Source organism: Phacochoerus africanus, chromosome 5 (genome assembly GCF_016906955.1).
Source record: "Phacochoerus africanus isolate WHEZ1 chromosome 5, ROS_Pafr_v1, whole genome shotgun sequence".
In the NCBI taxonomy this organism is placed as follows: domain Eukaryota; kingdom Metazoa; phylum Chordata; class Mammalia; order Artiodactyla; family Suidae; genus Phacochoerus; species Phacochoerus africanus.
In genome coordinates, this window is record NC_062548.1 from 2,108,102 (window position 1) to 2,122,865 (window position 14,764).

The window sequence follows — 14,764 nt, forward strand, 5'->3', positions numbered from 1 at the left end:
CGTGCGGCCTCAGCCCTCACGCTTGGGGGAAGAAGGAAGCCGCCCTCCTCCTGGCTGCCGAGGGGTGGGGCAGGACACTCCCAGCACCCGCCAGAGCGCACAGGGCCCCAGGGGACAGGCCAGGTGCCTCAGCAGAGCCCACAGTGGTGGTGGCAACCCCACTTTCCTGGGGCGCAACCCCAAAGGGCAGGCGGCGGCGGCAGGTCATCAGCATCCCCGGGGCCGCAGGACCCCTTCCTCGTGAAGTCCCGAGAGCATCCTCGGGGCCTCAGAGAAAACCATTGTGTGGAGCCACAGACGGCCGCGGCCACCCCCAGAGCACAAAGGGCCATCCTTCTGGGGACACTGGCCTCTGTCACCACGGCCGCGCAATGCCCAGCCCCACCCCAGCTGGCACGCAAAGGGGCTACTTCTTGCTTTGTTTCATTTTTGCTTTTTCTTTTTTAAAAGAAACGTGGGGGGAGGCCCCACCGAGCTGCTTTATGCTCCCCAATGGCCTCAGCTTCTCCGGCTGAACCCAGGGCTCCCGCCCCGCCTTCTCGGCTCATTCATTCCCTGTCACCCCCAGGGGTACCCAGCATCCTCAGTGCCCGCACGTGCTGACCGCTGGGCTCAGCTTCCTGTTCACGGGGCTTTACTGACCAGCCGGTCACTAATAATCACGCAAACACAGTCACCATTAAAACGAGCTGCAGGAGTTCTCGTCGTGGCGCAGCAGAAACGAATCCGACTAGAAACCATGAGGTTGCGGGTTCGATCCCTGGCCTTGCTCGGTGGGTTAAGGATCTGGCAATGCCATAAGCTGTGGTGTAGGTCACAGACGCGGCTCAGATCTGGTGTTGCTGTGGCTGTGGTGTCGACTGGCGGCTCCAGCTCCAATTAGACCCCTAGCCTGGGAACCTCCACATGCCACGGGTGTGGCCCTAGAAAAGACAAACAAACAAACAAACAAAAAACCCACGAACTGCACGCCTTGAAGAGAACAGGAGGCCGATGGCTCAGGGGAAGAGCCCCAATCAGACTTTCCGCGGAGCTGAATTTGAGCCCAGCCTGAGTGGCCCCGTACGGAGACCTGGGGGAGAGCGGAGGGCGGAGAGAGGAACGTGATGGGCCGCGGCCCTGAGGCGGGACTGGACTTGGCGAGCAGCAAGCATGCGGGTGGTTTTCTCCCCGAACCACAGAAGGTTCCGGCAGGTGGCTGTTGCTCCCTCTGCACAGGAGCGCCCAGCTCAGGGCGGCCAGACGGAGGCAGGTGGGGAGCGAAGGGCGTCCCAAGGACACGGCCTTTGACCAGGTCACTCAATGGGGGTGCACAGCCCCCCCCCCGCACCGCGCAGGGGCCCCCGGGTCAGCACCTCACAGGCGGCCCTGCTGTGGGCCACCAGGGACCAGCTCTGACTCCAACCTCGGGGCGGAGGCGGAGGCGGAGGCGGTGAGGGAGTCCCAGGCGCAGGACTCGGCTCTGGGAGACCCCAGGAGCGCCTCACAGCAGCGCTGCGTTTCCATGGGTGGGGTCTCCAGAGGCTGATCTCGACCCCGCTGAAACCACAGAGGGCAGCTGGGAATGCCGCCAGGGGACACGGGGCACCCCAGCCGCCCGCCGCCTGCCCCCAACCCTGGGACGGTTCCGTTCAACACTAGACTCCACAGAAAGTAAAAGTTCAGTTGCAACAACTGCTAGGTAAGTAGAGACACGGTCACCAAGTTAGTTATCCATTTAACTGGAGGGGGCCTCCTGCGGCCTCACCCCCACGGCCCCAGCGGCACTTCACACGCAATCCGGAGCTGCCCGGGCATGGAGGTAACTCAGCTATGCCACCCGCTGTTGTTTTTCTTTCCCCAGATGGTGAGAAAATGTTAATGGCCCATCTCTGCTGCTGTCCCAGGCTCTGGCTGCCAAGAGTGGGGGCACCTGAGCAGGTGAGTCTGGGCGGGTGATTCCAGGTACATCAGCTCCCCACACGCACCCTGGACGGTCTCCTTCTGGGGCAGCGTCCGCCACGCCCAGCCGCCCTCTCCCGCCCGGCCCAAGACGCCGCCTCCCAGGCTGCTCTTCCCACCAGGTAAACCTGGTTCTGAGCCTCCATCCTCTTTGGCCCAGAACACCTGGGGAGGGTGGACTTGTTGGGCTTTGCTCGAGGGTGCCACAGGCGGTCAGCTACCACTCCTCTGGGTGGCGGGCTGCCAGCCAGTCTCCCTCTGCGGAACCCAGATCCGTCAAGCTTGCGGGCCGCCCTCCTGCGGACGCCGCTCTCCGCCAAGTTCCCACGGACGGTTCCGCCGGGATCCTGACCCGCAGCCGGGGCACCGCTTGCTCCTCCATCAACCCTGCACGCCAGTCAAGGGCCCATGTCCTTCTCAAGCTGTTGTCACATGACCACCACCACGTGGGGGGCCCAGGGTCTCCTGTCCCCCGATTCCAGAGCCGCCACTGCCCACAGTGGGGCCATCAAGGCCTCAGCAGGAAGCCGAGCGTGTGCTCGGGCCCCCAGACACTCTCTGGGGAGACAAGGCAGGAAAGCTTCACAGCCCGCTTGGGGCCACGGCCGCCCAGCACCCAGGAAGTGACTGGTCAGCGCGTGCCCTGAAAGCAGGACTCGACCGGGCCCTGGCGCGGCCACGCCCGCAGCAGCACTGCTCACGGCGGCTGCGACACAGGCGGGCACGAAAGCGCCAGGTGCAGGCGGTGCAGCGGACGGTGAACCAGAGAACAAGATGCTCAGAGGACAGAGACCCCACTTGAATGAGGGCCCTGGAGGGGTCCAGCTCACAGACAGAGCTCGGAGCGGGGGCCGGCGGGGGGGGGCAGGCAGTGTTTAGCGGGGACAGAGTCTCCGTTTGGGACCGTGACATGAGGTCTGGAGGTGACATGGTGATGGTTACATGACACCGCGAGTGTCCTTAAGGCCTCCGCACGGGACAGTCCAACGCTTGGGACGGCGCCTCTTATGTTATGTGTAAGTCCCCACTTAAAAAAGAAAAACGGAGTTCTTGCTGCGGCCCAGTGGGTTAAGAACCCGACATAAGGACGTGGGTTCAATCCCTGGCCTCGCTCACTGGGTTAAGGATCCGGCGTTGCCACAGCCTGAGGCTTAGGTCGCGGATGCGGCTCAGATCCGGCGTTGCTGTGGCTGGCAGGGCAGCCGAAAAAGAAAAAATAAAATAAAAATAAAAACAGGACACCAAGCGAGCAAACTAAATGGCCGTGACCACTGCAGCCAGACGGCCTGTGGTGCCCTGTTCCTGGGGCGCTGCCAAGGCCCCGTGCTGACCTCTGGAAGCTGGACACGTCCTCCCAGACGGCTGGTGAGGAGGGAAGCCTGGGGGGGGGGGGCAGAGCCTGGGGTGGGGTGGACCCCCAACAAGGAGGGCCCTCCAACACCAGAGGCCTGGACGGGTCAGGGAGGAACGGCGCTCCAGCGCCTAAAAAGTTGGCCACTGAGTGTCCTTTTAGGTGGAAATGCTATGTTCCACGAATAAAACAAATTGGGAGATATTTTTATACTTAGAAAAATGGATTACAGCTCCCGGCACTGTCCGTGTCTCTCTGGAACACCGTAATTTAAGCCAGGCTGGTGCTCTGGCATCCGGTCACCTGGCCGTGCCCCCCAGGGGACCACTGGTCAGAGGGCAGTGTCCAGCCCGCAGGAGGAGAGGCTCAAGACGGCCGGGGCGCGGTCCTCCGAGGATGGCGCGTCCCGGGGTCTCGGGCTCAAAGGACCGTCACAGTTTCCCCTCTTGTTCCCACGAGACTGGTCTTTTTTTGGTAATTTTTGTCATTTTTTTTTTCATCTTTTTGTCTTTTTAGGGCCGTACCCGCGGCATATGGAAGTTCCCAGGCTAGGGGTCAAATCAGAGCTGCAGCTGCCGGTCTACACAGCCACAGCAACGCGGGATCCAAGCCGCGTCTGTGACCTACACCCCAGCTCACGGCAACACCAGATCCTTAACCCACGGAGTGAAGCCAGGGATCGAACCCGCAACCTCATGGTTCCTAGTCGGATTCATTTCTGCTGCGCCAAGACAGGAACTCCGAGACAGGTCTTCTTAAAAGCTGCCCTCAGGACCCTGGCAATCGGCCGGTCCTTGAGCAGCTGCTGCCCTGCGCGGGGCCAGGCTGGCTGGTCACGCCCCTGCCCCCCCGCAGGCAGTGCTGGAAAGGCACAAACAGAGCGCGGCTGGGGCCTGAAGAAGCTACGGCTTCTACCCGAGGCAGTAACAATAGTCCTGACTACCCTGCGGCCCCCACACGCGCCTGCCAACGTGCCCTCCATATTCCTGACGGAGCAGCTTTGGATTCTTTTAAATGTGGCCTTCACCCACACGGCTCCAGCCCCGCGTGCTCACCCTGTGCTCGCGGCCACATCACAGGCTGCCCTGCACGGGCCCCTGCCCCCGGCCCCGCCGGCACGCCCTGCCGCCCACGGCTGGAAACTCTGATCAGGCTGACGGAGGGGGTGGCCTCGACCGGTGTCACGGGACAGCCTCACACGTCACACCTGGTCCCATCCGGGGCCCAAGTGTCCCAAATTCAAGACTGCAGCCAGGAAGCGGGCATCCGCCCACAGTGCCCCGACAAGCTGGCCCTGGCAGCCAGGGCCACGAGGGCCTCACAGCTACCTTGGGACCTGAGCCGCCGTGGGGAGGGCTGGGCCTGCCCGCTCACAGGGTCTCGTAACGCCCGGGATGAGAAAGCGGCCCCGTCTCCCCTCACACCGCTGCCTCCCGTGTCCCCGCCTGCAGGGAAGCCACCCGCAGAGGCAGCCTCATGGCCGACAGGGAAGACTGAAGGTGCCCCGTGACAGAGCCATCAGCCTGGCCCTTCCCCGCGGGACCGGGACCTGGCTGTGACCTCCCTGGGGCGGGAGAGCAGGTCGAGCCAGCACCTTCCCCCAGTCAGCATCGGAAGGTGTGGGTCCAGGCGAGAGGCCGGGGCCACTGGAGTCAGCACTTCGAAGGGGTTCCCGGGACTGGAGAGGCAGAGTCATACGACTTCGAGGAACAAAGCAGGAGGACGTCCCCGGGGAGGAAGGCGGGGCAGGATCTCTGGGGGGGGTCCCTGCGCTGGGAGGAGCCTGCACCTTGGTGGTCGGCCCAGCAGCTCTGCCTGGATGGGGAGGAGCTGGGCCCGAGCGGGTCCTGAAGGATGCACAGGAGTTCGCGAGGCAGGGCAGGAATGAGAGCAGACGGACAGGAGGGGCGGAGGCCCAGGCGCATTTCCTTAGAGGTCACATCCCCACGCCCACAAACCCAGAGGAAATGTGCCCTCAGGGCGTGGGTAGTGCCCAGCACAGATCAATCGCCCAGTTGACGTCTGAGCAAGAGAACAAGGGACACAGCAGAGGGGGCCTGGGGAAACAGGAACACAGAGCAGAGGGGGCCTGCAGAGTGGTGACCGCAGAGGTGCAGGTGGAGCGCCACAGGGGTCAGAGCCGGGTCTGTGCCAACGCCGGCTGACCCCACGCCTCCCTGGCGGCTCTACCCCTCAGCACCTGTGGGGCGGCTCCAGGACCGCCAGGTCCCAGGACGGAGTATCCTCGTCTGTCTGCTCTGCTTCCTGGGCTGGTGTTGTTTTTAACCCTGAGCAGAGCCAGCAGGAGGGGACTGTGGGCTGGCAGCCTGAGCCCAGGGTCGGAACCGTGGCTCCTTCTAACCCTCCCCTCTGCCCACTTCCTCTGCGACACTGCAGCCCAAGGCCCTTCAGCTCCAGCCTCAGTTTCCTCCTTGGGTGAGAGACCCAGTCCAGGGCAGAGCACGGGTAAAACCCCAGGACAGAGAGAAAGCCCAACCCTGCACCCCCTGCCCTGAGGTCCCAGCCAGCCACCTCCTGTGCCACCAGCCCCAAAAGCCGAGGGCCCCCAGCCTGGTTCCCAGAACGGGCAGCCGTGGTGGATGCAGGTGCTCTGCTGGGAAATACATAAGAAAACGCCCTACCCCAGGACGGCCTGGGCTAGACCGCGGGCCGAGCCCTGATCCCTGGGCAGGGGCAGCATCACTGAGCCAGGTGAGCCCCACCTCGCAGGGACATGACTGGCAGGGAAGCCACCAAGTGCCCCATCCCTGCCCCATCCTGGTGCGGGCGGCCCTTGACCAGAGCCCCCACACAGCTGTGTGTGGGGTCCCCCGGACGTGTCCCGTATATGGGGACGGCAGACGCCAAAATGCCAGGACAGCCTCAGTCCCATGCTCAGGAGGCTCCCGGTTGGCCTGGGGACCAGCCTTAAACAGATGCGCCTCAGAACAGGGGCAAAGCGGCAGCTGAGCTGAATCTGGGCCACAGAAAACACCCTGGGCAAGACACAGCTGCGGGCACGGAGGCCAGAGCGGGGGCAGGAGGGGACGGGCCACACCTGGGGGGGGACAGGGGGGCGGGAGGGGACGGGCCACACCTGGGGCAGGACAGAGAGGGGCAGGAGGGGACAGGCCACACCTGGAAGACAGAGGGGGGAGAGGAGGGGACTGGCCATGCCTGGGAGGGGACAGAGGGCAGCACAGGCCAAGCCCCAGCTTTCAGAGATACCCACGGGGGGTGTCAGTGCCAGGCCGGCGTGCGGGTGGTGGTCTGCGGGCAGCCGCAGGGGCACTGGGGAAGGACGCCACATCCCAGCAGGGCCAGGGGGGAGGCAGTCAGCCTGGGGGGCAGGGGACTGAAGGAGGTGCCTGTCCTTCCCCACCCGAGCTGGGCCCCATGTCCTGAGACAGGGCGTCGCAGAGGGAGAGGGTGGGGGCACCACCTTCCCAGGATGGACGGCCGCGGCCCAGCGCTCCCTCGTAAAGCCAGAGCCTCGGGGCCGCGGACGCTGAAAGAGACCGTGCGGGCACCTGCCGGGCACCTCATTTCCCACTGTGCCTGGATGTGCTTCGCGTGTCCTCGGAGGAAGTTCTATCAGCCTTCTGGTTGGAAAAAGCCCGAGCACCACTCCCCAAGTGCTTCCTCTAGAGCTTTTGGGCAGAACGAGGCCCCATTTCCCAGACACGGTTGTAAGATACTCACATCCACCTCCCCTTGGTCGACCACGTAGAAGTTGTCCCCTTCGTCCCCTACGAGAAAGAACAGGACACATGATGCAAGATCCCAGGGCGGCTGTTTTCTCGTAACAAGCCACTCCTGACACTCTTCCTACACCACCACCAAGCAACACCGGCTCTCAGCAAAATTAAACACTTGAAACAAAAGCTGTGTGGGAGTTCCCGTTGTGGTGCAGTGGAAATGAATCCGACTAGTATCCGTGAGGATGCAGCTCTGATCCCTGGCCTCACTCCGTGGGTTAAGGATCCGGGGTTGCCGTGAACTGTGGTGGGGGTCACAGACGCAGCTTGGAGCCTGCGCTGCTGTGGCTGTAGTGCAGGCCGGCAGCCGCAGCTCCGATTCGACCCGTAGCCTGGGAACCTCCATTTGCCGCGGGCGAGGCCCCCAAAAGCAAAAAAAAAAAAAAAAAACAAAACACAAAAGCTGTGTGTTTTAAGGTACACGACACAATGAGTGAACCGATGACAGCGGTCAGCCTGCCAGACCCACCCCCTCCCGACACCATCGGGGCTCTGAAATCCACTCCCAGGACTCGGCAATTTTGTGACAAGAAGTCATGGAAATACATTAACACATGTGAACTTGTGGACCAGGCGGTCTGAAGCCTCCGTCGGGGACTCAGCGATGCCCGGCCATGCGCTCTGGCTCCGAGGCGCGGGGCGCGCACCTTGCTGTATGACGGTCTCCCCGGCGATGTGCGTGACGGGGAACATGGCATCGAATATGTCGCTGGAAAAGAAAGCACGGCGTGTGACGGCTGCGGGCGCCCGCCCGCCCCAGCCCCGCGAGGGCGGCGCGCCGATCGTTCCTGCGACCCAGCCCAAAGGAGGTGAAGCCCTCGGCGACCCTGCTGCCCCGAGGCTCACGGCCTCCTCACCGGGTGTTCTGGGATTCTACGAAGACGGGACCGGCAGGGACCAAACCCTGGGACCGCGTCCCACGGCGGCAAGGAGGACCCGCCGGAGCACGGCAGCCGGGCTTGACGGCCTGTTCGCTGTGTTTTCCCAGGGAAATGCTTTCCATCCAAGCGTGTCGAGACGCCAGATGCAGAAATGGGAAGAAGCCAGAGTCATACCAGCTCACTCAAGGGGCCCAGAAGCCAGGGGGCTGGTACGGGGCTGTGCCCAAGGGCCACCTGGCCATTTCGTTTCCTGAGTTCAGAGTGAGAAGGACCCACCAGCAGGACGGGCTGGATCCCAAAAGGCAATGACCACCCTCGGGGGCTTCATGACGCTGGGGCCCCTCGGGTAGCAGGTGCACCTTCACGGGATGCCTGCCTGCTGCCCCCCGCCCCCCGGCATTCTCTGCCACTGGGTCAAGGGGGGGCCTCAGAGGAGCTCACAGCGCGGGCCCAGGAGCAAACACAGGGTCAGACCCAAACGGCCCTGTGCCCGCTGTTCCCAGGGTCCACAAAATGTAAATCAGTCTGCCTTGAAGCAGTCACCTTCCGTCTAGGTACATGCTTCTTTCTCTGCGGAGGAGGGCAGCACTGGGGGTAGGGGTGGGGGGTGACGGGCGAGCACGGGGCGGGGGGTGACGGGCGGGGGCGGGTTCAGAGGAGCACGGCAGGGCCCAGGTTCTCAGCCCTGATGCGCCCCAGATGCCTTCCTTCTGCGCTTGGCTAAATCATGCTGCCACCTCCAGGCCCACCTGAGCCGCACCAGAGCCCCGCTCGGCTGCCCTGCTCCCTTGTCCCCCCAACCCAGACAGAAAACGAGGCAAAAATCCAGCGTCTTCCCCCGAGAGCCACACAATCTCATCCCAGGTGCATGGGTCTGGCCCCCGAGGCCTCTGAGCAGCGTCCTTGTGGGTTTTGCACTGAGGGCAGAGTCCGCAGACGAGGCACCCAGGTGCCATCAGACAGCTCCTCGGCCACCCAGCCTCCCCAAGGCGCGGGTCCACCTCCGAGATGAGACGTTTCCCACTTCGCGCCAGGGCGTGGCTTTCCCACTGTCCACGTGGAACCGACGTTTCCAAACTCGTCGTCAAGATGGGGTCTGACCCTCGCAGTCGAAACACCAGGGATGAAGGAAACGCAAACCAGAACGAGGCTGAAGCATCACTCACGCGGGTCAGAAGGGCCCCCAGCAAGAGGGACACGGGTAACGACTTGGCAAAGGAGCCCCCACACTGTGGTGGGAATGCAACTGGGTGCAGCCTCTGTGGAGGTTCCTCAAAAAACTAAAAATGGAGCTACCATGTGATCCAGCCATTCCACTCCTGGGTACTTATCTGAAAAAACCAAGAACACTACTTCGAAAAAGATCCACGCGCTCAAATGTTCACAGCGCCACTATTTACAATTGCCAAGGTACGGAAGGCACCTAAATGTCTGTCTATCGACAGGAAGAGCTAAGAAGATGTGGTACATACACAATGGAATATACAATGGAATACTACTCAGCCATGAAAAAGAACGAAATATTGCCATCTGCAGAACACGGATGGACAGGGAGGGTATGATACTGAAAGAAATAAGTCAGACAGAGAGATGAGTACCGTATGACCTCGTTTATATATGGAAGCTAAAAAATACGACAGACGAGTACATTTAACAAAAAAGAAACAGACTCATATATAGATATAGAAAACAACCCTGCCGTTGCCAGTGGCAAGAGGGAAGGAAGGAGGACAAGACGAGGCAAGGAGATAAGAGGCTCAAACCACTACTTATGAAATAAATAAGATACAACGATGTGGTATATGCAGCACGGGCAACACAGCCAGTATTTTGTAGTAACTAGAAGCACAATATAATCTTTAAAAATCATGAATCACTACCTTGTACACCTGAAACATATAATACTGTAAATCAACTACACTTCAATTAAAACAAAACAAAACAAAGCAAACAAACAACAAAAACCACCCCTGGCGAATTCCAACTTGATACATTTCTGGGGAAAAAAGAGAAAAGAAAAAAAAAAAGCATGCAAACGGAGCCGCTCCATCTTGGGCTTGTTATTCTCAGCCCAACAGAAGTAGTTTAAATGTATGTCACAGCTAATTCCAACAACACAGACATTTTGGGTTTTGTTTGTTTTAAATCTAAACCCCGCTGCCCAAGTGCCATTTTAAAATAAGGCTACTTCTTGACTTGCGAGTAAATGTTTAGAACACGGCCTGCTGGTGAGTTACTTGTTCTGACCTTGGAAACAAGACCTCTGAAGCTGTGGTCAAGCCAGCAGCCAAGGCCCCCAGGCTTGACTTCACCTTGACCTCAGGAAAGCATCTCCGTGCCTCTGAAGACAGCTCCTCTGAAAACCCGCCCCATCGGTGCCTCCCTGGACCCTGAGACACGCCTGGCCCCAGGGGTGGGTGCTGGGTGTGCCTGGTTCCCAGTGGCACCCACCTCCCTGGGAGGGCCACGTGGCCCCCCCAGACACCTGCTGGGCAATGGGTCCTGCTTGTCACTGGCTGTCCCTCTCCTGGCAGAAGCCGGACGCTGGCCCTGAGCCCATGGTGTGGCAAACGGCAATGGCCAAGGGCCAGGCCTGCTCCAACTGGCGGGCCCTCCATGAAGACAAGGAATGTTTTCTGATGGCCAGAGGACCCCCGCTACGGAGCGAAATACCAGCCGAGGTCCTGCCTATCCTCTTTCTTCCCTTCCTCACGAGTGTTGCTTAGGCTGCCGTGCCACTGTGTCCTCACATGGGGGGGATGGTAGGGGGGAGGCTCCCCAGGTCTCCCAGGGATACTAATCACTTCACTGCCCCCCCCCCCCGACCTCAACTGAACCCAGTCCCTCCCAAAGGCCCCACCTCTCGACACCATCCCCCTGGGGTCAGGGCTTCAGCAGGTGAATCTGGGGACCCAGTTTAGCCCATGGCAAAATCCACCTTCTGCCAAAGAGCTTTCATATTCACGTTCAGGCCCTCGGCCCACGAGGAAGGATCTGGTCGTTCCCCCCAAAGCCATCAGCCAGTGCCCCCAACAATGCCTATTCGCCATGCCTCCCTGTGGGGCCGCACGTTCCTCCAGGCTGGTATGTGTCCCCCAGATCCATATGGAACCACACACTGAGCCAGGCAGCTTTCTCTCCTTTTCTACTTTCTGGAGCAACTCGTAGAAGAAGGGACGGTTGGCTGAAGCTTGACAGGATTCACCCGCAAAACTTTTGGGACCTGGGCCCTTTGGGAGGGCAGGTCCTGGGCCATCACCCACTTTCCTGGTGCTTCACTGAGCCTTCACGGGCCACTGAGGGCACCATTTTCGAAGCTGGCTCCCAGCATTTAAAAACTGAGAGGGGGAGTTCCTGTTGTGGCGCAGCGGAAACAAACCTGACTAGGAACCATGAGGTTGCGGGTTCGATCCCTGGCCTTGCTCCGTGGGTTAAGGATCCGGCGTTGCCGTGAGCTGTGGTGTGGGTCACAGACGCAGCTTGGAGCTGGTGTTGCTGTGGCTCTGGCGCAGGCTGGAAGCTGTAGCTCCAATTCGACCCCTAACCTGGGAAGCTCCATATGCCTCGGATGTGGCCCTAGGAAGCACAAATAAAATAAAATGAAACAAAATAAAATTTTAAAAATTGGGGGTTTCTTCAGAGAAAAAGGAGTATTTTTGGCTTTTCTTTGGAAAAAATAAAGGCATATCTAGTAGCGTGGGGCCTTTGTTCTCACAAAGCAAGAACTGAGCGCCCTCCCCACCTGGCGGGAGCACGTCGCCCGATTCCCGATTCCGCCTCCGTCTGCGGCTCCTGCCTCAGGGGCTCGCTGTCCAGCGGGGGGTGACAGATGTGCGAGGAGAAGGCCTTCACAAGGAGGGGGTCATCCCGGTGGCAAACTCTCCCTCGGTGGCAGCCCAGGGACCCGGCGCCGCCCCTAAACTTGCCCGGAGGGACCCAGGGGCTCAGTCTCCAAGGAGTCAACCCACCGTAACAAGGGCAAAGTCACAGGCCTGCACCCACAGCCCCGCGCGAGGTTAACCCGACACCCACACTCCCTGCGCAGGGCAACGCGCAGCCCCGCGAAGATCACGGCTGTTCCCCAGCCCGCGCGCACAGCAGCTCCCAGCGCCTTCTCCCAGCCCTGGGAATGACGCCAACCTCAGCCAGTCTCCTGATCCAAGTATATGGCTTTTATTCCCTTTTATTGGCTCCCACTTCTAATACACTGCGCTCTGCTGCTGCAGGTGGCCTGACAGGTAAACACCCTGCCCCCACCCCCGCCAAGCCACCCACAGGAGCAAACAGGTTGGACCAGGTCTCAGAGCGAGGCCACCCCAGTGGGCGACCGGGCGGAGGAAGGGAGGGAGGGAGGGCGCCCACAGTCAATGGCAGCCACACCTGCCCCAAGCCCCTGCCGCCTTCCGAGGCGCACGCGTGGGGTGGGGGTGACAAGGGTCCCTGCCCCACAGTCCCAGGCAGGACCCTCTGCTCCCTTAACCCCAAGAATCTACACTTCTGCATTCTAGAAACAGGGGAACGGGGTGGGAGCGGAATTCCTGTGATTTTCAGCCAAAGCACTGTGACAATGACCAGAGGACCCCCCTCCAGTCACGAAGGAAAGAACAGACTTAGCACTCGCAACATTTCTGTGGCTTTCTCTCTTTACATGTCTTCTTTTGTAAAACATCCAACTTTGGGGAGCCTGGGGTGGTCAGAGCCGGGATGTGTGCATACCCCTGGCTGGTGAGGCTGCACGAGCAGCACAGAGCAGAGCGGGGCGCTCCAGGCGTGAGTGTGGTGCCAACTGGCAGGGGACCGCTGCGATGGAGACGACATCAGGGAAGGGGCCCCACTGAACACACAAAACGTGTTCAAGTGCAGACGCCCGCGTCTTCCCACTTCAAAGTGAGGCCAGGAGGGGACAGTGGCCCTGACGGCCAGTCTCCCCGCCTTCGCACGTGGTTCTCAAAGCCCCGCACCTGCAGCCTCTGCCTGGAAACACGTCGCTCTGTGGCCGGTCTGGGCTGATGGTCAGTGGTATTCACCTTTCAGGAACCAGCCCAGGCGAAACGCTGGTGCACCGAGCACCGCGGCGACACCCTGTTTTATGCTGCCTGTCGCAGCCCGGGTGACAGAGGGGCTTCTGTCTGCTGGGAGCCAGGGCCCCAGACAGTGTCCCTGGCTTATGTTTAGGCTTTTCCACTGTTTGGGTGAAAGCTCACTACGTTTCTGTATTGACTGCAAGTTTCCAAGTAATTCTCTCTAAACAGCAATAACTCAGGCATAGCTGTTTACTGTGGGGGATGCCGAGGCTGCCTGCTGGTACTGCAGCATCTAGAAATCCGTGTTTATTTAAACCAGGAGCCTCTGCCACGGGAGACCTGGTGCCATCCTGTCTACGGCTGGTTCATCAACCGCAACGCCTGGCACTGGAGAAGCACACACACGCCTGGGATTCCGTGGGGAGTGCATCCGGGGAGTCCCCAGAGGAGGTGCCAGCTGAGCACTGGTACACCTGGGTGCAGCCGAACATATAAAGTATGAATCACACAGCGCCTGCCCTCAGACCACAATGGAATTAAACTAGAAATCAATAACAAAGATACCTTAAAATCCCCAGATATCTGGAGATGAAGCCACACACCATTACACATGGGTGAAAGAAGCAGGCGCAGGAGAAGCTGAAAACATTCTTAACGAAAGGAAAATGCAACTTATCAAAGTGTATGAGATGCAGCAAAAGCACCGCCTGGAGGGACACTCGCAGCACTGGAAGCGCACACGTGAAAAGGAGGAAGGTGACGGATGCAGCTCCGGCGTGGGGCGTGACCGCGCCCCGGATCGGATCCCAGCCCGGGAGCGCCCCAGGCTTTGGCGTGGACGAAAAAGAAAAAAAAGAAAATCAAGGAAGAAGATCTAAAAGCAACCCCCCAAGGAAACCAGAAAAAGAAGTTCAAAGCAAGCAAAAGAAAAGAAAGAATAAAAATTAAGGAGAATTTAAATAGGAAATTAATAGAGAAAAACCAATGAAACCAAGGCTGGTTCCTTGAAAAGAGCATAAAAACCTAGGAATCCCTAGACAGGGTCACAAAAAAGGGGGATAGGAGAGAAACTGAGAGACAGAGAAGACACAACAGACGTCAGAAATGAAAAAAAAAAAAAAAAAAAGCACCACGACGGAGCCCTGAACCGTAGAAGGATGATAACGGAATCTTGGAACAACTCTGCATCACACTGGAAACGCCACACGGGAAAGTCCGAGCTGGTGCAATGAGACAAAGAAAAGGAAATAAAGGTATGCAGACTGGAAAGGAAGAAATAAAACTGTCTTTGTTTGCAGAAGATATGACCATCTCCGTAAAAAATCCCAAAGACTCAGCAACAAAGACCAAACCTACGGGCATCTAAGCTGTGACTCCAGCAAGGCTGCACAATACCGGTCAACCGGCAAACGCCCGTCGCTGTCGCAGACGCCAGCCAGGAACAGATGGCATTTAACATGAAAACAACACCGTGTCCATTAACACCCCCAAAATGAAGGGGGAGCCACCCTCACAAACTATGCACAAGCTCTAGATGGGGGAAACTACCAACTGACAAAACGTAAACACCAAACGCAGGCACAGGCATCCCGTATTCGTGGACAGGAAGACTCTGCACGGTCAGGCCAGCTCTTCCCAGCTTCGTCTACAGACTCCACCCAAATCTGACCCCGACCTCAGCAAGACAGCGGGTGTCAACCAACGGATCTTAACGGCTACGCGGGGGCAAGAGATCCAGAATGGCCAACAGAGCATGGACAGAGAAGAAAATCCGTGGCCTGAATACCCGACTCCGAGACTTACCACCAG

The 14,764-nt window shown here is 59.6% G+C and overlaps 1 protein-coding gene across 4 annotated transcripts in view; it reads right to left on the minus strand.

Annotated features, from left to right (window-relative positions):
* PRKAR1B (protein kinase cAMP-dependent type I regulatory subunit beta) overlaps positions 1 to 14,764 on the minus strand; it is a 75,393-nt gene that overhangs the window by 26,703 nt on the left and 33,926 nt on the right. For all 4 annotated transcript variants that reach the window (XM_047779355.1, XM_047779354.1, XM_047779353.1 and 1 more), the window contains exons 5-6: positions 7,698 to 7,759; positions 6,995 to 7,041 (exon numbers count right to left, since the gene is read on the minus strand). In XM_047779355.1, coding sequence (XP_047635311.1) covers positions 6,995 to 7,041; positions 7,698 to 7,759 — 109 coding nt within the window. The remainder of the gene's footprint in view (positions 1 to 6,994; positions 7,042 to 7,697; positions 7,760 to 14,764) is intronic.